Below are 25,387 nucleotides of genomic sequence, written 5' to 3'. Positions count from 1 at the left end.
AATGAGACTGGATATACTGGAGTGGTCAAACATAGCACCCCAGGTAACACATTGGAATGAGACTGGATATACTGGAGTGGTCAAACATAGCACCCCAGGTAACACACTGTTATGAGACTGGATATACTGGAGTGGTCAAACATAGTACCCAGGTAACACATTGGAATGAGACTGGATATACTGGAGTGGTCAAACATAGTACCCAGTTAACACACTGTTATGAGACTGGATATACTGGAGTGGTCAAACATAGCACCCCAGGTAACACACTGTTATGACACTGGATATACTGGAGTGGTCAAACATAGTACCCAGTTAACACACTGTTATGAGACTGGATATACTGGAGTGGTCAAACATAGTACCCCAGGTAACACACTGTTATGAGACTGGATATACTGGAGTGGTTAAACATAGCACCCCAGGTAACACACTGTTATGAGACTGGATATACTGGAGTGGTCAAACATAGTACCCCAGGTAACACACTGTTATGAGACTGGATATACTGGAGTGGTCAAACATAGTACCCAGGTAACACATTGGAATGAGACTGGATATACTGGAGTGGTCAAACATAGCACCCCAGGTAACACACTGTTATGAGACTGGATATACTGGAGTGGTCAAACATAGTACCCCAGGTAACACACTGTTATGAGACTGGATATACTGGAGTGGTCAAACATAGCACCGCAGGTAACACACTGTTATGAGACTGGATATACTGGAGTGGTCAAACATAGTACCCCAGGTAACACACTGTTATGAGACTGGATATACTGGAGTGGTCAAACATAGTACCCCAGGTAACACACTGTTATTAGACTGGATATACTGGATTGGTCAAACATAGTACCCCAGGTAACACACTGTTATGAGACTGGATATACTGGAGTGGTCAAACATAGTATCCCATGTAACACACTGTTATGAGACTGGATATACTGGAGTGGTCAAATATAGTACCCAGGTAACACACTGTTATGAGACTGGATATACTGGAGTGGTCAAACATAGCACCCCAGGTAACACACTGTTATGAGACTGGATATACTGGAGTGGTCAAACATAGTACCCCAGGTAACACACTGTTATGAGACTGGATATACTGGAGTGGTCAAACATAGTACCCCAGGTAACACACTGTTATGAGACTGGATATACTGGAGTGGGCAAACATAGCACCCCAGGTAACACAATGTTATGAGACTGGATATACTGGAGTGGTCAAACATAGCACCCCAGGTAACACATTGTTATGAGACTGGATATATTGGAGTGGTCAAACATAGCACCGCAGGTAACACACTGTTATGAGACTGGATATACTGGAGTGGTCAAACATAGTACCCCAGGTAACACATTGGAATGAGACTGGAAATACTGGAGTGGTCAAACATAGCACCCCAGGTAACACACTGTTATGAGACTGGATATACTGGAGTGGTCAAACATAGCACCCCAGGTAACACACTGTTATGAGACTGGATATACTGGAGTGGTCAAACATAGTACCCAGGTAACACACTGTTATGAGACTGGATATACTGGAGTGGTCAAACATAGTACCCCAGGTAACACATTGGAATGAGACTGGATATACTGGAGTGGTCAAACATAGCACCCCAGGTAACACATTGTTATGAGACTGGATATACTAAAGTGGTCAAACATAGTACCCAGGTAACACATTGGAATGAGACTGGATATACTGGAGTGGTCAAACATAGTACCCCAGGTAACACACTGTTATGAGACTGGATATACTGGAGTGGTCAAACATAGTACCCCAGGTAACACATTGGAATGAGACTGGATATACTGGAGTGGTCAAACATTGCACCGCAGGTAACACATTGGAATGAGACTGGATATACTGGAGTGGTCAAACATAGCACCCCAGGTAACACATTGGAATGAGACTGGATATACTGGAGTGGTCAAACATAGCACCCCAGGTAACACACTGTTATGAGACTGGATATACTGGAGTGGTCAAACATAGTACCCAGGTAACACATTGGAATGAGACTGGGTATACTGGAGTGGTCAAACATAGCACCCCAGGTAACACACTGTTATGAGACTGGATATACTGGAGTGGTCAAACATAGTACCCCAGGTAACACACTGTTATGAGACTGGATATACTGGAGTGGTCAAACATAGTACCCAGGTAACACACTGTTATGAGACTGGATATACTGGAGTGGTCAAACATAGCACCGCAGGTAACACACTGTTATGAGACTGGATATACTGGAGTGGTCAAACATAGTACCCCAGGTAACACACTGTTATGAGACTGGATATACTGGAGTGGTCAAACATAGTACCCCAGGTAACACACTGTTATGAGACTGGATATACTGGAGTGGTCAAACATAGCACCCCAGGTAACACACTGTTATGAGACTGGATATACTGGAGTGGTCAAACATAGTACCCCAGGTAACACACTGTTATGAGACTGGATATACTGGAGTGGTCAAACATAGTACCCAGGTAACACACTGTTATGAGACTGGATATACTGGAGTGGTCAAACATAGCACCCCAGGTAACACACTGTTATGAGACTGGATATACTGGAGTGGTCAAACATAGTACCCCAGGTAACACACTGTTATGAGACTGGATATACTGGAGTGGTCAAACATAGTACCCAGGTAACACATTGGAATGAGACTGGATATACTGGAGTGGTCAAACATAGCACCCCAGGTGACACACTGTTATGAGACTGGATATACTGGAGTGGTCAAACATAGTACCCCAGGTAACACACTGTTATGAGACTGGATATACTGGAGTGGTCAAACATAGTACCCCAGGTAACACACTGTTATTAGACTGGATATACTGGATTGGTCAAACATAGTACCCCAGGTAACACACTGTTATGAGACTGGATATACTGGAGTGGTCAAACATAGTATCCCATGTAACACACTGTTATGAGACTGGATATACTGGAGTGGTCAAATATAGTACCCAGGTAACACACTGTTATGAGACTGGATATACTGGAGTGGTCAAACATAGCACCCCAGGTAACACACTGTTATGAGACTGGATATACTGGAGTGGTCAAACATAGTACCCCAGGTAACACACTGTTATGAGACTGGATATACTGGAGTGGTCAAACATAGTACCCCAGGTAACACACTGTTATGAGACTGGATATACTGGAGTGGGCAAACATAGCACCCCAGGTAACACAATGTTATGAGACTGGATATACTGGAGTGGTCAAACATAGCACCCCAGGTAACACATTGTTATGAGACTGGATATATTGGAGTGGTCAAACATAGCACCGCAGGTAACACACTGTTATGAGACTGGATATACTGGAGTGGTCAAACATAGTACCCCAGGTAACACATTGGAATGAGACTGGATATACTGGAGTGGTCAAACATAGCACCCCAGGTAACACACTGTTATGAGACTGGATATACTGGAGTGGTCAAACATAGCACCCCAGGTAACACACTGTTATGAGACTGGATATACTGGAGTGGTCAAACATAGTACCCAGGTAACACACTGTTATGAGACTGGATATACTGGAGTGGTCAAACATAGTACCCCAGGTAACACATTGGAATGAGACTGGATATACTGGAGTGGTCAAACATAGCACCCCAGGTAACACATTGTTATGAGACTGGATATACTAAAGTGGTCAAACATAGTACCCAGGTAACACATTGGAATGAGACTGGATATACTGGAGTGGTCAAACATAGTACCCCAGGTAACACACTGTTATGAGACTGGATATACTGGAGTGGTCAAACATAGTACCCCAGGTAACACATTGGAATGAGACTGGATATACTGGAGTGGTCAAACATTGCACCGCAGGTAACACATTGGAATGAGACTGGATATACTGGAGTGGTCAAACATAGCACCCCAGGTAACACATTGGAATGAGACTGGATATACTGGAGTGGTCAAACATAGCACCCCAGGTAACACACTGTTATGAGACTGGATATACTGGAGTGGTCAAACATAGTACCCAGGTAACACATTGGAATGAGACTGGATATACTGGAGTGGTCAAACATAGTACCCAGTTAACACACTGTTATGAGACTGGATATACTGGAGTGGTCAAACATAGCACCCCAGGTAACACACTGTTATGAGACTGGATATACTGGAGTGGTCAAACATAGTACCCAGTTAACACACTGTTATGAGACTGGATATACTGGAGTGGTCAAACATAGTACCCCAGGTAACACACTGTTATGAGACTGGATATACTGGAGTGGTTAAACATAGCACCCCAGGTAACACACTGTTATGAGACTGGATATACTGGAGTGATCAAACATAGCACCCCAGGTAACACACTGTTATGAGACTGGATATACTGGAGTGGTCAAACATAGCACCCCAGGTAACACATTGTTATGAGACTGGATATACTGGAGTGGTCAAACAAAGTACCCCAGGTAACACACTGTTATGAGACTGGATATACTGGAGTGATCAAACATAGTACCCAGGTAACACACTGTTATGAGACTGGATATACTTGAGTGGTCAAACATAGCACTGCAGGTAACACATTGGAATGGGACTGGATATACTGGAGTGGTCAAACATAGCACCCCAGGTAACACACTGTTATGAGACTGGATATACTGGAGTGGTCAAACATAGTACCCCAGGTAACACACTGTTATGAGACTGGACATACTGGAGTGGTCAAACATAGTACCCCAGGTAACACACTGTTATGAGACTGGATATACTGGAGTGGTCAAACATTGCACCCCAGGTAACACACTGTTATGAGACTGGATATACTGGAGTGGTCAAACATAGTACCCCAGGTAACACATTGGAATGAGACTGGATATACTGTAGTGGTCAAACATAGCACCCCAGGTAACGCATTGTTTCAAAATCTTTCAAAGGAAAATCAGTTACAGAAAGGCTCTTTGAGTGATCGATCACCTACTGAGCTTACTTACTAAGGGAAATGGATCGTTTTCATTAGATGGTTATATAGTTAGAAAATATAATTGTTGGCTTTAAATATGTCATCAAATTATATCTAATTTCTGAGAACTCAAGGCTGTCAGATAGTGGGGCAGTTTTCTATATATCCCTAAATTACAACTTGTTTGTTATTTTCAAAACCAAGAGGTTCAATTTGTTTTCTACTAGAAAAGGATTTGCTTAGATAAATGGTTGCATACACCTGTGTACAAAGATGTGTATATTAGATCAACAGTTTAATCTTTGCTTGGCATTTTCTACTCACTTTTTTTAATGGCCCCCTACTCAAAAGAATGTTTGGGTTAAAGTAAAATTGTTTTTGTACTGGATTAATCTATGTTTTCTCTTTTATCTTGAGTAAATGAAATGACCAGAACAACCGGACACCCGCTTATAATAGATCATACAGTAACAGAAATAAAATTGACCTTTGTATCATAGAAGATTGTTTTGAAATTTGCAAGCATGCAATTGTGTTTGCTAACAAAATATTGCCTACTTACTCATCACATTTATTGGATACGTTGGTAAGCAATGGCAAACAAACACTGTTCTAGGTTGGCCTAAGTGTTCTAATTTGACGTTCTTATTATCAGTTTTAATAATTGCAAACTGATCTTTGTCATAATTAATAATAAATATCAACCTAATAAGTCAGTATGTATGAGGCCTGAGTTTGTATCAGCACATAGTAAGGATATATGTTTGGTATTCCAGCCTCGGCTCTAGATGGTGGGATGAGCAATTCTACAGCACAGTTTTTAACTGTACAGGTATCCTTACGTTTTATATGAGCTGTCGAGGAGTATTTATTGAAATAATTTCTATAATTTAATACCATGAGAATGCAAAATTTTATTAACCGATGTAAAAATGTTTTTTTAACAACACCAATAGATATTCAATGTTTTGATGTGATAGTGAAAATTACTGGGCAAAAAATTGTGTTGATATTTAAAAAATATGTTCAACATTTTTAGCTCGGCTGTTTTTTGTTGGAAACCCGAGGTATTGTCATAGCCAGCGTGTCGTGTCGTCTGCCGTCCCCATCGTGCTAAAACCTTAACATTTTGTTAACTTTTTGAACATTGGCTCTAAAATCAAAGTGCTTCCACCTACAACTTTGAAACTTCATATGTAGCTGCACCTTGATGAGTTCTACACGCCACTCCCACTTTGGGTCACTAGGTCAAAGGTCAAGGTCACTGTGACCTTAAAATAAAAAATTCTGACAAGCTTTCATTTATTCAAAGCTGCACCCACTTTGAAAACAATGCTCTCAGTGGGGTGGTAGTTTTTTGTATGTCTACAGTTTTTTATAGTGAAACATTGTGAATACTTTTAGTCACATTTTTATTTCAATCTGAATGACACTTGCTGAGAACAAATGTTGTTATCATATCTTGATTAAGTTTACTCAATTAGTTTTAATACTATCATCTTCAAACATGGTGACAATCTTTATTAGCATAATATTTTATGCTCATGGTGAACTCTTGTGATCACCTTTTGTCAATTGTCTGTCTTCCATTGTGTGTCATTAACATTTGCCTTGTTAACACTGTAGAGGCCACATTTATTGTCGGATCTTCATGAAACTTTGTCAGAAGATATGTCCCAATGACATCTTGGACGAGTTCAAAAATGGTTCAGGTCTGTTGAAAAACATGGCTGCCAGGGGGCCATTTGTTGTTCATTCTTCATGAAACTTGGTTAGTACATTTGTTCCATTGATATCTTGGGCTCTACAGTACAGGTCATTTCTTTTTATCTCAGGTGAGCGACTTTGTTCCTTTCAGGCCCTCTTGTTTTTTCTAATACCTTTAAGTCACAAACATGTGCATGCATATATTATTGTTACTCATCCAGATTGATGGGGATTTGCCTGAAAATCAGAATCCAGAACAAAAATCAGGTAATAAATCTCTACGAACGCAATTCAGTGTCATATCAAGCAATTTTAAATATGTTGAGGGCATTAAATTGTCAACCTTTGTAAATAAATAACACTATTAAGCTTGGTGAGAGCTATTGCCATATTGCAAACTACACTGAAAAGCAGTTATAAAATGTTAATGGTAAAATTTCAAAAGCCTTATTTGTGACCTCTGAATTGATGTTTATTTCATTGTATAGCATGGTAATTTTGATTTTAATGAATACAAGAAAAAGAATGCAAGTACATGTACTGGTAAAGCTATTTAGAAAGTAGTCCCTAACCTCAGCACAGCCTAGTGAAAAAAAACCGTCTTATTTAAATAGCATTAAAGCCACACACCTTATTTGGCATAGTAAATTTAAGTATAAATAAGAAACATATTTTATCTGTGCCAATTAGAATATATATCTTGTGGTTACAAGGTATAAATCCGTCTTTTTGCGCTTTAAAACTTAAAAATAATCGCGTTTGTCAAAATGGACGTAAATGTTTAGAAATCCTACTTTCGGTTTTAAAAGCGGTACCGTTTAAAAAAAATAATAAATTACTTGCTAACTAGGCTATAGATTAAATTTAATCTATGCCAATAAGAACATATCTGGTGGTGACAAGGTAGAAATCCATCTTTTTTTGCGCTTTAAAACTTAAAAATAATCATGTGTGTGGAAATGAAATGAATGGACATATACAATGTATGTCTAGAAATCCTACTTTCGGTTTTAAAAGCGGTACCGTTTGAAGGAAAAAAAACTTGCTGACTAGGCTATAGAATTATACAATTTTGCACCTTTCAAATTGCATCTACATGTAAATGTATTGATGAACACGTATTGATTAACAAGGTGTGAGGCTTTAATATGTATAAAGCATGAAAAAAATAAAAAAATATGTTTGCATTCTTGTTGTTCCCCTGTTAATAGTACAGTGCGTATACTGTAATCATAATGTACATCCGTCTCTCAGTTTACAGAAACCAAGGCAGTCTCCTACATTTACATACTTGCTGGCATTTCTCATCGTGATAAAAACCCTTTGCATGCTGGGAAATGTTTCGTCTGCTAAAATGTTGCCTGCTAAATTTCTAAAATTAGCATTTTCTTCATTTTTTTTTCAAAGAATACTATCAGAATAGCAAACAGTTTGGATCCTGATGAGATGCCACGTTCAGTGGCGTCTCATCTGGATCCAAACTATTTGCACAGGCCTTCCAAATTCGGTTCCAGCGCTGAAAGGGTTAAGTTGTGCATAATCAATTTTTTTGCCCTACTTGAAAGGTTACAAATGTTACGCTCCTTTTCAACATAGACATTTTTAACTTCATGCTATATATTACTAAATGCTGCGTTGGTGGTGTTCTTTGCTATTGTGACGAATGCAAGTTTATTGGTCAATTAATATTTGTTTGTCTTTCCAATGCATGGTTATTCAGCATATCAGGATTGTGCCCTTGTGGTTTTATTCCTAAACATCAGAATTTCAAATTATTGATAAATTGTGCAAGTAACAATAACAGGTATATATAAAAATATTTTATTCATTAATATACATATAAAGTTATTAATGTGTAAATGTATTTTGTTTCATAAAATGGCTGAGTGCAGACGAAGGAGGTATGTTTTATTCCACTCCTTTTTGTTCTTGTTCTTTTATTTTTAGCACACTAACAAAGTGAAATCATGTGACATGTAATAAGTATGAGGAGAATGTCAAACTTGTCATGCTAGGCATCTAGCCGACGGGGTAGCTCCTTACAAGACTTTTCGAATGGCACAGCACTCATTGTCCCACCATACTGCTCAATTGAAGTAATCAAAAACTTATCTGGAAGTTATATTTGTGAGGGAAATTTGTAAAATAATGTATTGCAAATGTTTGCTATGCTGAGTCACAATATCACACACAAGACCTGTGTCCCTAGCACACAGTTCAATAATTATAATTTATGTATATAAAAACATATAATAAATAAATATTTATTTATATGTATTTATATTTTTATGTCCCCCACCACTACAGTGGGGGACATATTGTTTTTGCCCTGTCTGTCTGTTGGTTTGTGCGTTTGTTTGTGCAAACTTTAACATTTGTAATAACTTTTGCAATATTGAAGATAGCAACTTCATATTTGACATGCATGTGTATCTCATAGAGCTGCACATTTTGAGTGGTGAAAGGTCAAGGTCATCCTTCAAGGTCAATGGTCAAATATATGGGTCAAAACCGCTTATTTAATGTACACTTATGCAATATTGAAGATAGCAACTTGCTATTCGGTATGCATGTGTATCTCATGGAGCTGCACATTGTGAGTGGTGAAAGGTCAAGGTCATCCTTCAAGGTCAAAGGTCAAATATATGGGGACATCGTGTTTCACAAACACATCGCTTGTTTTTATTAGATTTAATTAATTTCAGAATTCATTGAAGTCCTCACTGTTCCCATGGATGAACTTCTATCAAAATTAAATGGTAACTTTTTATTGTTCACACATTTAACTTCTAATCTTGACATATAGGTCAAGTTTGAATCTGGGTTACATGTTTTTAATGATTTCTGTGAAACCATTTATTTTTGTCTGCATGAAATTGTGTAGTTTATCCAAAAAATGTCTATTCCGTCAATATATGTAAATTTGCAGATTTCTGATTGGGAAAAAATGTGGCAGGCAGTCAGTTTCCAATTTGTTTGTTACACTTGTCTGCGATAAAACACTGTGGCTATAAATCGCGGTGGGGAGAGGGGGGAATGACATGAGAGTTACTTAAAGGAGGTGGACCTGATTATCAATAAACTATTCATTTGTTATCAGGTTATAGTAACTGGCCCTTCTTATTGTATGCAAATCAACTAGTTCATTGTTATTATTAGCGGATAAGTGAGACTGAATTACCATTAATGAGTGTTTTAAGCGACAAAGCCAATTTTACATTACTTTATTTTTATTTTATTTTTTTGTAATAAAAGTGCAGAAACTATTTCAATCAGGTATTGATCAGACATCTTCATCTTTTAATTTAGTTTATTATCTTCAATACACCGCCTGTTTGAGGTATAACCTGTAACACGCCAGACAATACACATAATTGCTAATACGGATGTTTATATTTATCGCTTATCCTTACTATTCTACCGAAACGTAGTACATGCTATCCAAACAGTACTGCTAGATTGGTCATTGTCCGCTCAGAGACTACTCTGTACCCGGGGTACTCTAAGTATTCTTACATGTACCCTGGGTACGATAAATATACATAAACATACACAGGAATTCTAACGCTAAATTTGGCTCGATAGGTCATTGACGGCTCGGGTACTACTTAAATGTAGTATGTTAAATTTCCAAACAGACAAAGGGGATTATGTTGGATAATAATGTCTTTCATGCAAAGGTCAAGGTCACATGTCAGAGATAAAATTGTGCCATAAAACAGCTTATTCTCACTGTAACCTTGTCATACACCATGCTATTTTTAAACCTGTCTCCCTATCTAAAAGGTAAGGGTCACTCTTAGAGGTCAAATGTCCAACTGCAATAAACAGATTGTGTTTGACATAAGCAGAGTTTTAAGACAAACGTAGAATGGAGGAGCACCCTTTGGGCACATGTCTTGTTCTATCCTATTTTCTCTCTTTAAGTTTACGCCTTCAACATGTATCAGGTTAAGTCTTTAACAATTGCTTTTTGTGAACTCATGTGAGTGCTTGATGGCCATCTTGTTCTTCTAAATTGGAAACACTATTATAATATATGAATGGGAAAAATCACTTTTGGGATCAGGTCCATTTTCTTTAATTTGGGTGAGTTTTACAGCTTTATGTTTGGAGAGCTGGTAAACCCCAGAATATAATGTAAGTATAGAGCTGTCTTATGGATACATCAATTTCACATCTATCCCTCATAATGATATGTTACTGTTGTGAAAATAAAATCATGCTAATTTTGTTGAATCTTCTACTTTCATATATGCACATGCCATGCAAGTTTGAAATTTAAGTTTCACTTTTGTAGTGTTTTACTCCAAGAATATGTTAGCGTTTATTTCTATTGTTTTTCTGACTTCATGCATGGGCCTTGATCGTATTATTTCAAGATATCACAGAAAGTAAACTTTAAATGGGTAATTTTAAGTGTTTTTCTCAAATAATTGATTTGCTAGCCCTATTTTTCATACCTTTATTTTACATGATACTCAAAAGCGAAACAATAAACGTACTTTACACCTATCGGAGTGCTAACCCTGTTTTCAAGTGCTGCAGTTATTTCAGAATATTCCACTGAGGGTATGGTGGTGGACTCGCGTCTGTACATGTACGCCCTAGCGATGGAACATACCAAGGGCATGGTACAGCCAAAAACACCAAAGTAGTCACAAATGAGAGAATGTGGAAGTATTAGAGTATGCAATATGGTGGTGGTTTAACCTGGTGATGCTGGACTATTTTTGGAGAACAAAATCAGTGTAGGTTTTATGTGTTTGTCAGAGGTCTTATTCCAGAATAGTCTGAAGTTTATTTTATCATATTTTAAAACTGTATCATATTTATGTACCTTTCACAACACAGTTGTAAGGCTTGTATACTGGATTCAGTCTTGTCAGACTGTCAGATTTCTTGTTCGTGATAATTCTTGAAAGTTATTATTGGTTTCAACTTCAAACGTACATATAAAAAGATCTTAAACTTAGTAATTATATATCATTAAAGGGATGTGGACTGCACAAGAGCCATAACTCTTTGCTTCCATATTTTGATATTCATTTGCCTTTCTGTATCTTTATTACACTTCCATCTTGTCAAAGTAATATATTCAAATTATTAGAGGTATCAACTTGACATTTCATTTTAAGATAGAACTCAATAAGGGGAAGTGCAGTGCACAAAACAATAACTCCTGCTTTCATTACCCTTGCATTCACAATTGCTCAGTTATTGTATTTGCTAATATTCATGCTGAAATCTTGTCCAGGGCATATCTCCATTGACTTCATTATCATGCACCAAGATGAGACTTCATATGTAGAAAGCTTGGATTATTGGGTATACAGTCCTTAAACTGAACTGCCAATTTCAGCATAATGCTCTTCTTAAATGAAAAATTAATGCTTACAAATACCTTTTGAAAACAAATTTATAATCAAATGCTTGTGTTGTATGACCCTTGAAATATCAAGATTGGTCAGAAGTGGGTGTTTGGGAAATTGTAAGGCTGAAAAGTGCTAAGAAGTTATAACTCTTGCAAAATAATAGTGCTATACATTTTTAATAGATATAGATATAGATATGCTTTATTCAGGAAAAAAGGCAAAATACCGATCATTCCACATATAAAACAATACAAAGAAATATATAACTGGTTAATGGTGAGGCATGTTACATCATGTTATATATCTGTACATACATATTGTAAAGTAAAGATACAGCAACATTTTGTTTTGATAGTAAAACATGTTTGGAAGTAATTGGAGGAAAAAAGCAACTTTATCTTTCTTAAACCATAGATTTGATGGGTGCTTACGGAGAAAAATGTACAATTATAGCTTAATGACATGGAATTATTTATTGAAAATGTACATTTAAAATTTGAAAAGTATTTTTCTACATTTTAAAGATATATGTTATATGCTCCAAATATGAGGATTGGAATACAAAAGATGAGTAAACACACAAAAAAAGTTAATAAGATCTAGGTGACTTAATCTGTATTAGAGCAATAATAATAAATTTTTAAGATGTGAAGTGTATATTTCATACGAGAGGCCAAAAATGAAGAAAAAACTTCCATAATCATGCAAAACGTTTTATTTCAGTTAAACATGTACATTTATCAGTACATATATGATTGTATATCATATAACAGTTATACAAGATTGTGTAAGTTATTTACACATGTATTTAAAAAAAATATATACAAAAACACACATATATCTTTATATGTACAAATAGTACGTATCATATTAAAGTTTTAAAAACGTATATAATGTTTATACAACCTTGGTATTGTAAATAAATTTATTGTAATTATTTGTGTTTGTTGCGACTGTGTTTGTGTTGTGTAGCCTTTTAGATTAATGCTTATAACGATATTAGTAATACATGTATTAATTAAAGTATTTTGTATTAAGTATGTAAGGAGAGACTTTGTCTTTGATTTACCAAGAAGTTTATAACATTTTAACTTTCAAAATATTAATCAAATAATTCCCTCTGCCTCAAAGGATTGGCTAAATTAAAGAACAATTCAAGCACTCATAATTAAACTGAATTGTTGATATTTTTATGAGCTGGGATTTTGTATTTTAACTCCCATGTGTCGGACAATTATTATACATACATCAATAATACAATTATAAATTCTTTTCAACTAATTGTTTGTCACTTGTCAAACTTATTTTTGTTTAGACTGTCCGTGATTCAAGTTCTATGCTTAGTTATCCTAAATAGAAGTAATAAACTGCAATAAATATACTTTAACGTTCATTTATTTTGGGAAGTTTTCACTTGCCTGCTTTTTGACAGATGATGTTTGTTATTGTCATCAATTTCTTCTGCACATTTGATTGATGGCAGTGCTTAAAATGTTTTGTTTTGGTTTCACATAAATAACAATTAATTAAATTTAGGCAAAAAGTTGTATTTGTTTAAACTATGCAACATCATTTATATATTAATTCAGTGTATACTTATAATGATAAATCTTTTAAGTGCATTACAAACATAAATTTGGATGAATGATATTAATAAATTAATCATATAAGTGGACTTTTTATACAACGAACTTGTCTGTCTTGATTTTAGTATAAAATGATAAGTGATATGATTTCTCAATGACAGTGCAAGAAAATGATTAACCCATTTATGCCCAGTGGACTCTCCCATCCTTGTAAATTGGATCAATTTATTTCCAAAATTAGGGATGTCTAGTATATTTATTTTTATATTTAGAATATTACTTACTACAATTCCTTTAAGCAAACAGAGAAGACCCAGATGAGACGCCGCTACATGCGGCGTCTCATCTAGGTCTACGCTGTTTGCAATGTCCTTTTTTCAGGACGCTAGGCATGAATGGGTTAAATGGCAAATTTATACAACACGGGTGTTCAAATTCACATAATAATGCCTCTTTTTACAGGGTTGTTTAAACTGGCGCCCTTGTAATATTTGGAATTTTGTTGTTTTGTTTTGTGTGCTTTTATAGAAAAGTACACATTGGTTTGTCAATGACATTGTTAAGCTTACAAATGTTATTGATTATGTTCATGTATTACCCAAATAAAGTATTACCAAAGACACCATGTTACTTGTTTTGAATGTTGGTTTTATGCAGATCAATTAATTTTATGTTTTAAAGGGATCTTTTCACGCTTTGGTAAATTGACAAAATTGAAAAAAGTTGTTTCAGATTCGTAAGTTTTCGTTTTAGTTATGATATTTGTGAGGAAACAGTAATACTGAACATTAACCATGCTCTAATATAGCCATTATATGCATCTTTTGACGATTTTAAAACCTAAAAATTATAAAGCGTTGCAACGCGAAACGATTGAATAATTTGGAGAGTTCTGTTTTTGTCGTTAAATTTTGTGAAACTACGAAGATTGCTTATATAATGTATAAAATACGTCAAGAATGTGTACTCGGCGGAATAGCTCAGTAGGCGAAAGCGTTTTTACTTCAGGACTCTGGCAGGACACCAGGGGTCACTGGTTCGAAACCTGCTCCGGGCAATGTTTTTTTCCTTTTTTAATTTTTTTTCTTGATTTTTTACTGGAGCTTTTACGATCCAATGTTTACATTTATCAATATAAAGCATTTAATGAATAAGTTTAAAAAATGCCAAAATCTGTGAAAAGGCCCCTTTAACTGACTCTTACTATTAAAAATATATAATAAATCTGCATTTCAAACACGTATTCAATGTTCGGTTGAATTGTATTATTTAAAATTGCTTCATGTTTGCATAACACAGTGGGACCTGAATATAGGAAATGGGACTCGACCTCCTGCAAACTGTGGCATTTCAGTGTTCTAAATCGAGATCGATTTCTCTTTCATAGCTTTTGTGTCGGCTCTTTGAGGATGTTGTAGTCTTAATTAAATTAAACCCAAGATAAGAATTGAGTCAGCCTAAATGATAAACCATCCAAATTATAATTCGAGAATAATTTATAAAATGGCAAACCAGTAAGCATATGTGATATAATTTACTTCGAAAACGTCCCGCATTTAAATAAAATTGGAATGATTTAAGGTTTTAGTGTGCTATTATGAAACCAACGGATTGTTCTTTAGTCGTATTTCTCCAGTAATGAGTACGCACGTGTTATGGTGTTCATAATTAGCAGTTGACGCAAATGTCAAAGTCGGAATTTGCATCGTTACCTGTGCACTTTTTTACTTCATTAAAATACAGCATAAATATTATAAGTCACAGCGGGTTTTTTATTGCGGATTAACCAAACGCGCCCGAATATGTAAATGCAGTAATGAAAGTTGTACATTTTAATATAAATCATAGACAAAATAGAACGAACTACTCCCCATCGATTCTTATAACATGCATTTTAAATTTCGTCAATATTATAAAAGCAATGCATGCACCTTACTGCATCTTGATTTTAAATTATGATCTAGATCCTAGACATAAGGTCCCGATTTAAGACGGATTATGTTGAGGCAATACATTGTGGTAGTAACTCAATGATGATTTAATCTCGTCATTAAAGTCTGGAAAAGAAAAAATCGTGTATCTACGTTCGGCGTTTCAGTTTGTTGTCCAGTTGTAGTTCATTTCCATGTGTTTTGATTTAGACACGGAGTGTATATTGACAGGAGATGAATCGAGTATTTGACCCTTACTGTAGTAAATTCAATCTTATGCAAAAACTATTCATCCGATTTTATTGGTTTATACGTTATCTTGTTGCTTATTAATTCCTCTTTCAAAAAAATATAACTTTTAGTATATTCCCGTTGTTATTAATGGATTTATAGCGAGTTAAACACAAGAAATACACATTTTATGTTTTACCACCGCGCGTTTTAACGTGTTGTGGCTATCGATCTTTTACGATTAGCGTACAGCGAAGTGCCGAGGTTATACATTTTGATGTACCCACTCACGTCTTTTGTTAAATTATAGTTTCATTTCTCGGCCGATTTTGACAAATAATATATCATTAGAAAGCTTACGTTACGTAGTAAACAGATATATCAATATATATTAAGTTTTTCTTCTGATTTCGACAGCCCGGCGAGTTATAACTTAAACTTTTGCAAATATCATACCGTTTTGGAGTTTTAGAATCTAGATTTACGGTTGACATGTTCGTACTTAATACCAATTTGTAGCGTTTATATTTGGAGTTCCGTTTTAAAAAATTACATCTTGCTTAGGAGAATAGAATTCTGTATACGATAGAAAAAAAAAATTGTTTAAAAACGAAAGTAATTAAGGAATGAAGGCGGGAAAATGTAGCGCGCGTTCCTAACGCACTGAACTGATGCTACGGTCTTGGCGATTATGCTTTTGTTTAGAAACCGGCCATTTAATTTCTTTTGCCATCTTATTATAATTTTTAGGGAATATATTGTAGTATTTTGTTCACGAAACATATCAATAAAGTTTATTATAAATGAATCTTAATAAATTAACGATTTCAGCTCTTGTTTATAACACAGAAAGGGTGTAAAATTTATGATGAAACAGCGTATATAGCGGACCCTCTCGATATTATTCGGCTTTGCATGCATACTTATATATACAAATGGGTGTCAAAAACATGTATCGTTTGCTGTTTATTATCAACAAGGTAATTATGTATAATTATTTGAAATGTTATTTACCTTAAATTATCAATTTATTAAAGATTCTTGAAAATCACGGTCCGTGTTACGCGGGTCATTTCGTATTTTGACATCAGGGCATCATGTCCAACTATTGAAAATCAGATTTTTTTCACCGGGACGATGACGGCTTGGATTTAGACAGGCAGACAGTTAGTTTATTCAGACTTAAACAACAGTACATCGTCTTCAACTCAAATATATAAATTATTTTAAGACGAATTGTTAGGTGATTACACATATAGCAGTGATGATTCTGAGAATGTTGCCATGTTTTTTATCCGTGTAATCTAGAGTCCATGGTTTGAGCATTTTTATTGCGGTGTTCAATAAAAGATATCTCAATAATCTTGTTTATTGATAGATCTGTGGTTTTATTGCCCCTGTGTTCAGCACAAGCCAATTATCTCGTTATGATCAGATACTGTGCCGACCAATACTAAATAACACTATGGTGTCATACGCCACAGCAGGGACCTATACTTGTATATTGGTCCCTTACCACAGGTGGCAATGTCTGGTCAGTTTACACTTTTTATGATACCTCCATGTCTTCTCGTGGTATTAGTGGTCATTTCTTGGAGTAATGTAACGCCAAATACTCAATTTTGCGTTTATAAGATATGTAGCGTATTGAAAACATTTATAGTCATCTGCCCATACAGATTGCCATAAACTAAATACTGTATAGATGTCAGCCAGCTAAATCACAATAATTATAAGTGCTTAATACCTATACATGTACATTTTAAACATTTAAAAAATCTAATACTTAACATTTAACGTATTTAGCGGGTACCGGTAAAAAAACTCCGTCATTTCGTAGTCCTATAAAGAGTGTATGGTAGTGTACGGAACAACATAATTAAAAACAGCATTCTCATTTGACCACAACGGGGTTAAATAATCTTTCCGAAAAATACAAATAATACAGAGTTTAAATTTAGAATTCTATATATTTATAACTCTGTTAACTTATAAAGATATTTCAATATACATGCATAGACAGTTGACCGTGATTTTCAAGAATCTTTAAATAATTTTAATTAATTGATAATTTATGGTTAATAACCTTTCATATAATTTAACATAATTACCTTTTTGATAATAAACAACAAACGATGAATGTTTTGACACCCATTATATTTGAAGTATGCAAAGCCGAAAAATATCAAGAGGGTCCGCTATACATTTGTATACGCTGTTTCATCATAAAATTAACACCCTTTCTGTGTTATAATCAAGAGATGAAATCGTAAATTTATTAAGCTTCATTAATACTTAGCTTTATGGATATGTCTCTAGAACAAAATATTTCAATATATTTCATAAAAAATATAATAATCATGGCAAAGGAAATTCAATGGCCGGTATCTAAACAAAAGCATAATCGCCAAGACCGTAGCATCAGTTCAGTGCGTTAGGAACGCGCGCTACATTTTCCCGCCTTCATTCCTTAATTACTTTCGTTTTTAAACAATTTTTTTTTCTATCGTATACAGAATTCTATTCTCCTAAGCAAGATGTTATTTTTAAAACTGAACTCCAAATATAAACGCTACAAATCGGTGTAAAGTACGAACATGTCAACCGTAAATCTAGATTCTAAAACTCCAAAACGGTATGTTATTTGCAAAAGTTAAAGTTATAACTCGCCGGGCTGCCGAAATCAGAAGAAAAACTTAATATATATTTATATATCTGAAAACTACGTTACGTAAGCTTTGTAATTATATATAATTTGTCAAAATCGGCCTAGAAATGAAACTATAATTTAACAAAATACGTGAGTGGGTACATCAAATTTATAACCTCGGCGCTTCGATAGAAGATCGATAGTTACGACACGGTCACGTGACTTAGACACAACAAGATATTTGGCGTAACGGTCCCGTTTCATATCCGTGTAATCTAGAGTCCGTGATTTAGACAACCATTTGTGCAAACTAAATAAATCATTCAATCCATGGTCAAGTCACAGTTTAGACCATAAAATGCTGATTTTAATCTGTATATGTGACTTTAAACCTTGTGATAATGAACAGAACAGAACATGTGTTTTATTATGACTTGCGCAATGTACATCGTCATTATAAGAAAATCAACAATGCATGATTACGAAGATTCATGTCACTTTAATAATATAATTTCAGTTACTACGGTATACCTGGCCTTTATCATACAACATATTACAGTTGATTGTGATATACATACATACATATTGTGTTATTCAAAATGTTTAAGTTCCTGTATGTGTCTTTGTTTTACGATGATGATCTTACATTTAACAACGAGTTACTTTTATTTAATGCATATTTAATCAATGCTGTCGATATGAGACTAACGGTCATGTCTGATAATCAATGGCTAACACGTTTGGACGCTTAGCGTGACCGTAATATCTGACCCACGGACCTGATATATTTTACGCATCAGGTGATGACAGCGATTTCTGTTTTGATAACCAGTTGAGAAAAATATATCGCTTTGGTTTTGTCCAAGGGTTTGCATTCAACTGTTTGGAATATGTAAACATATGCTGATAAGTGATAAGATTGATAAGCATCTACCAGTCAAACCCTGAGGTGGGTAAATAGGGCTCTAAAGGAAATGTTAATCGCTGAGGGCAAGTTTCAAATTTAATTTATCTCCAATTTAATATATCTTTCCGCTATATCCTGAGAATGACGGTGTCCAGCATGACTCGGTTAAATGTTTAAAATACATTTGAAGAAGCAACATAGATTGTATGAATGCGTGTTTCAAAAAAGGAACCTGATCCCTACGGTACAATTATAGGTCAAAGGCAACACAATGCGACGAGGAACATGTTTTTGTCCAAAATGTTTTTCAAATTTCCTTGTAGAAGTTATGCGCGTAATAAATTGAAGGCAATATCACAAATTAGGGTTTAGAGCTAAATAGAATAAACGTGCTTTGAAACGTGTTATATCATCATTTCTATCTGGTCGTGTCTTTTTAATTTATTTTGCAGGTTAGTGCTTTAATAGAAAAAACAATTCATCACTTGGTAATCCATTACTAGATATGTAGATTTAAAAAATTGTAAAGATACGTTTAAGAATGTTCACGTGATATACCGGTAACCACAGTAAACGCTCTATATACAACACCGTGTATTCATCCTCCTGCAGCACCCATTTCGAATGATGGATTACGGAAAGAATGATTTAAATATAGTTGCATGATGTATTAGCAAAAGTGTTTTTGTATCGTTACCAAATGGAAAATATGATGGAAAGTCGTTGAAGGAATTCACGTTGGATTGCTTGAAAACCGGTATATGATCAGGCCCCGTATCCACCAACCTTTTCTTAGACTCCAGAATAAAGAACATACTTGGGCTTACAAATATACGTTTAAAATTTAAGCATATGCAGGCTATACATTTTGAATGCGTCCTTAATGACGGATTGTGCAATCAAAGGTTTTTAATTTCGCGTCTATTTAAATGTATTATACTATTAGAACAAAACAGTTTCAAGAACATTCTTTTTTTTTAAGACTTCAGTCTAAGAATTGTTTGGTGAATGCTGGCCCATAAATCATTGTTAATTGGTTTCGTTTATCAAGCCATACATAATCGAAACTATTCAGCAATAGCTATTTGGATAGGCGTGGACGCTCAGTCAAAGCATGGCGATGTTTCAACTTCACGATCGTTCTAATTCGAGAATGTGATTTGTGTGCTTAAGATCAATAGCACATCCTTTCTTTACGCGGGTATTGTTGTTTTGAAATTTTACAGATACTTATCATATAGTAATATAATGTTTAGAAATAGTCCAGACTGCTATACAAGTATTTCGACTTACCACAATAATAAAACCTTATTAAATAATTTAGTATACGTGTTTTTGTAACACAGAAAAAAACATGAATGTTTCATAAAAATCTAGCACATACTTTCTAACTTATATACAAAGATAACGTATTTTATTCGCTCCGAACATGTCTTATTTTACAATGTATACTTTTATAATTTGGGGTTTTCGCATATTCACAATTGTTCAAATAAATGTAAAATTGTTACACATTTGTGCAGATATATCTGTATCGTCAAACTCCCATTCGAATCTCCTATTTGACATCAGCGCGCCTGCTCGAATGACCGCAATGCGACTTGTATTTCGCGCACTTGCGCGTTAAGGGATTGACTATCTGCAGATCGCCGCCCTGTCGACAATCGCCATGCAACACGACTATAATGCCTTTGCAGTGCACGAAGAACATGTACCACACCTTGTCTTGCCAGAGGTTCGGGCCGTCCGGTTAGTCGACGCACATGTCGAAGCGCTCATGCACGGCACCTAACATATGCCGTCACCTATAAGTACCTCTTGTAATCGCCTGCATGAGGGTTAGTGGAAGATAATTAGTATGTAAGGTGTAATTGGTATTGTGTAACAGTATAGACACTGTAAGTGTTTTTTTAGAAGTTTATACTTTCAAACGCACCCGAGACTATATTATATGAGAATCACAGGTGGTTAGCGTCTGGCTATGATAGTAATTAGTGAAAACATTATTTTGAATGATGAATAATCAAATTATAACGAAAAAAAATATCAGAGCAGTTGATTTTTCGTTATAATTTGATTATTTATCATTCAAAATGATGTTTTCACAAATTAACTCGTAGCCACACGCTAACCACATGTGATGAGAATCGTAAGTGTGCCATTAGATTTACGAAAGATGGACAAATTTACAATCATAGATGCATTTTTTTTGTTTTAAAGGGTTTAACGCGTTTTCGGCTTTATTGGTATTTTCCTCTTTATGACCGGCGTCGAGTTTAATCAGGTACCGTATCAGGTGGTAAGAATCTTTGTTTACATTAGAATTTTCAAATTATGATATCCCGCGTTTTAAACTTCCTTGATATTAAGAACTTCAAATCTTTTCTGTTTAATAGTCAATAGTCAATGAAACTTTACTGATTTAAGTTAAATATTTGTTCTCTTCATGATAATCAATATGTCCCTGTGACGCAATTGGGAACACGTCAGACTCTGGATCCATTGACCACTATTATATTATAACTGTGTTGGTTCGAACCCCAGTAGGTCCGGGTTTTTTCCAAATAACTTTCATCAATGATCCTTTTTATATGTGCTTATGATTGAAAACGCTTTTGATTTAATGTATTCATTAAACATATTTTTTTTAAAGAGCCCTATGGTGCTTTCAAGCTCTAAATGTGAAAAACATCGTCCATGAATTGTTTCACGGTGAACGTGTCTGAACTACAACAGCAAGTTTGCAGAAGCTTATTTTTTGTTAACTTTATTGATACTAAACGGTCATATGTAGCGTCCACGATTCCGATAATTAAGGTATAAAATGTGGTTTAAATGGCCTTTAAAACGCACCAGAGTAACCAAAGTATAAAAAAATTCCGGGGGGAGGGGCATGCCCCCGATCCTCCGCTAGAATGATCTAAGATACTGCCTCGGCTAAAATTTGGGTCTGGCGACGCCACTGCACGTAACTAAGTATTTGAAAGGTCAAATATATTATTTTCATGGAAACGGCGCATTTTTTTACGACCCTGTAACGATAAATATATGAGAAACGTCCGTGAAATTTGGGCATATTAAATGTTTTAAATTCCCGTCATTGATATAACTTTGCAAATATATCAAGTGATTTTAAAACAACTTGGCTCTTATACAGTTCATCGTACGATAAAGTGTTGTGTGTTAAACTCATCTCTACCCCAAACGTCAAGGTCACATTTCAGAGAGAAAAAGATTTCATTTAAAAATACACAACACCAAAAACTCCTGCTTTCATAAATGCTCAGTTATTGTCAATACTTATTTTCTTTCTGAAATTGTGTACAATGCATATGTTGACTATAAAATATCTAAATGAAACTTCATAAGAAGAGAGCTCTAAATTGTTTGGAATATAGTCATTGAAACTGAACTGACAATGATCTCTAACAAATCGGCATGGCGGAGTTTAACTTAAATAACGCAATTACTAGAGACATTTCAGCATAACGGTCATATAAATAAAACTAAATGCTAACACATGATATCAAAATTTTCTTTTAATAAAAATGCTTTTGTTTTACGACCCTTGTGTTCAAAAGCAAGACAGTCGCCTCTTTTATAGCTTTTAAATCGGCTTTCTTGTGACGTTTTATTGTTAGATATAGCTCAAATTAAGCATTAATTGAGTAATATATTTGTAATATAATACGTTAATAATTACTTTAATTGATAACCCACGAAACATAAGCGTAATTAGTCCTTGGTTAAATACCACTTGAATACATTAATGTTAAATTGCGCTGTTTGAGGCGTACGGTTGATACTATAGTTATATTTATCCAGTAATAAGTAAGCTAGTTTTTTGGTGTTACTAATGAGAAGTTGATGTGAATTCCAAAGTCAGAATAGTTATTGTTAACTGTGAACTTTAGTATTCCATTTAAATTTAGCTTAAATGTTAAAGTCACATCGTATTGCATTGGTAATTACCCAAACCAAACAGAATCTGTATATGAAACATTGGTTGTTGTTTGTTTAATCAGAATCATCACAAATAAAACGAAATATTCCCCCATCGATAATTATTACATGCATTTTCAATTTCGCCAATTACATTAAAGAATGTTGATCTTAAACTTTGACCATTTACCTAAGGTTCTGATTCAAGACGCCTTTGGGTTGATGTACTACACTGTGTTAATAAATCAAAGATAACTTAAGAACTTCATTACAGTTTGGACAAGCACGCATCCTATGTTTATGTTTGACCTTCAGTTTATTGTTTTCCTTAACATAATGTCCATGCGCTCGTATTACCGTTTTAATTGGGACAAGCATTTGTTCCAAGTAATAAAAAAACAACAAGCAACCGTCAAGTCACAGTAAAGGCCATTAAAAAGCTGATTTTGATCAGTAGGTGTTACTTTAAACCTTGAGATAATGCTGTCTAACCGAGATTAACAGCTGAAGTGCAAGCGTGACCTTTATGTTTGAGCTGATACCTAGTAGTCACAATATCATAGCAGTTATCACTTTTTTTAATTAATACTAGGAACCAGTAGACAAAAATGTATCCGGCTTTTGTCCAACGGCTTGCATTAAACCAATCGAAATATGTAACCATGTGCTTGTAATCTATCGGTCAAACCTTGTGGTGGGTAAATAACTAAGTCCAGAGCCCCAGGTTAAATGCATAGATTGTAAGTCAACATCTAGTATATAACTTCCTCAAACATGCCGATATTCCAAATCACTTGACAGAAGCAACATAAGTTGTGTTCCAAGCAGGTAATATTATCCCGAGGTCAAATGCAAAAAAAAGTGTCTTGTCCACACCTTTGGCAAGCATGGATGGTTTCAAATTACTGTTTCATGTACTTTTCTGTTTCTATGTTTAAATGAAAATGGACGACCTGGTAATTCATTACTAGTGATGAAGATATGTAAATTAGTAAAGCTACGTTTAAGAATGTGCTCTTGATATATCCACGACAAACGCACTATATGCATCATTCCTGCAGGGCGCATTGCGAAAATTAGATTACGTAATAAATGTTGTTGTTTTTTTAATAATTTGAATAACGTATAGGCAAATGTATTTTTATTTATTTACCACGTTAAAGGTTAAAGGTGCGGTTTATAGTCTGCTTCGATATACATCTTCAGCCGATTTCACAATCAACCCCCCGATCACTGGGATTTAAGTCGCCCGTTAACATATGGCGCACCGGGCAGCCACGGCACATTGGCCTTTTTCCCTCACAGGTACCCATTTATACACCTGGGTGGAGAGGAGCAAGCGTGGGATTAATTTTTTTGCTCAGAATAAATCTGTGCCTGTGCGGGATCGAAACCAGGGACCTTTCGATCCCTAGCCCAGCATCTTACCACTAGACCACTGGTAAAGTCATAGAGAATCGTTGAAAACATTTAGCGCTTTTGAATGAAGAGGGCCGGTTTTCATCAACCTTTTCTTAGACCTAAGAATGAAGAATAGACTGAGACGTTGAGCGTGTGAATAAATGCAGACTATAAATGTGTGTCATGAATAATTTGTTCTTAATGGAAAGAATGTAGTTACATGTTTTACATATTGCGCCACCTTGAAATGTATTATACTATTAGAAAAAAAGCAGTTTAAATATTTATTTATTTTAATCAAGTATTTAAATCTAAGAATAGGTTGATAAATACGGGCCCAGAAAAATGGATCCATTTTCATTTCAGTCATACCGTATATTATCGAAACTATTTAATAACAACAGTTCGACTAGCTGTACACCCTCTTGCAAAACCTGATGAAGTTTACATCGTCAAAATCATTGTTATTCGAGAATATAAAATTCGTGCTTTAGAAAAATCGCACTTTTTAACGCGGTGGTTGTTGTTTTGAGCTTTTACATACAGTTTGTATATACTTATACGATGTTTTGAAAAAAAGAATCAAGACTGCTTTAAAATGTTTCGACTTTCAGCAATAATAGACGTTAATAAAAATGATTCAATATAACAGTAATAGGAAATGAATCAGTAAAAAAAAGCC

At 35.1% G+C, this 25,387-nt stretch overlaps 1 protein-coding gene across 7 annotated transcripts in view; it reads left to right on the top strand.

Moving 5' to 3' along the window:
• LOC127881839 (ADP-sugar pyrophosphatase-like) overlaps positions 1 to 14,265 on the top strand; it is a 38,215-nt gene extending 23,950 nt beyond the window's left edge. For 6 of the 7 annotated variants that reach the window (XM_052429984.1, XM_052429985.1, XM_052429986.1 and 3 more), the window contains exons 7-11: positions 5,752 to 5,807; positions 6,904 to 6,949; positions 8,575 to 8,583; positions 9,388 to 9,441; positions 11,240 to 14,265. In XM_052429984.1, coding sequence (XP_052285944.1) covers positions 5,752 to 5,807; positions 6,904 to 6,949; positions 8,575 to 8,583; positions 9,388 to 9,441; positions 11,240 to 11,340 — 266 coding nt within the window. In that variant the 3' untranslated portion in view covers positions 11,341 to 14,265. The remainder of the gene's footprint in view (positions 1 to 5,751; positions 5,808 to 6,903; positions 6,950 to 8,574; positions 8,584 to 9,387; positions 9,442 to 11,239) is intronic. The other variant, XM_052429982.1, reaches the window with a different exon arrangement.
• Positions 14,266 to 25,387: the final 11,122 nt, after the last annotated feature.

This window comes from Dreissena polymorpha, chromosome 5 (assembly GCF_020536995.1).
Source record: "Dreissena polymorpha isolate Duluth1 chromosome 5, UMN_Dpol_1.0, whole genome shotgun sequence".
Taxonomy (NCBI): Eukaryota; Metazoa; Mollusca; class Bivalvia; order Myida; family Dreissenidae; genus Dreissena; species Dreissena polymorpha.
Note: the sequence above shows the minus strand (reverse complement) of the source record. Positions and strands in the feature narration are given on the sequence as shown.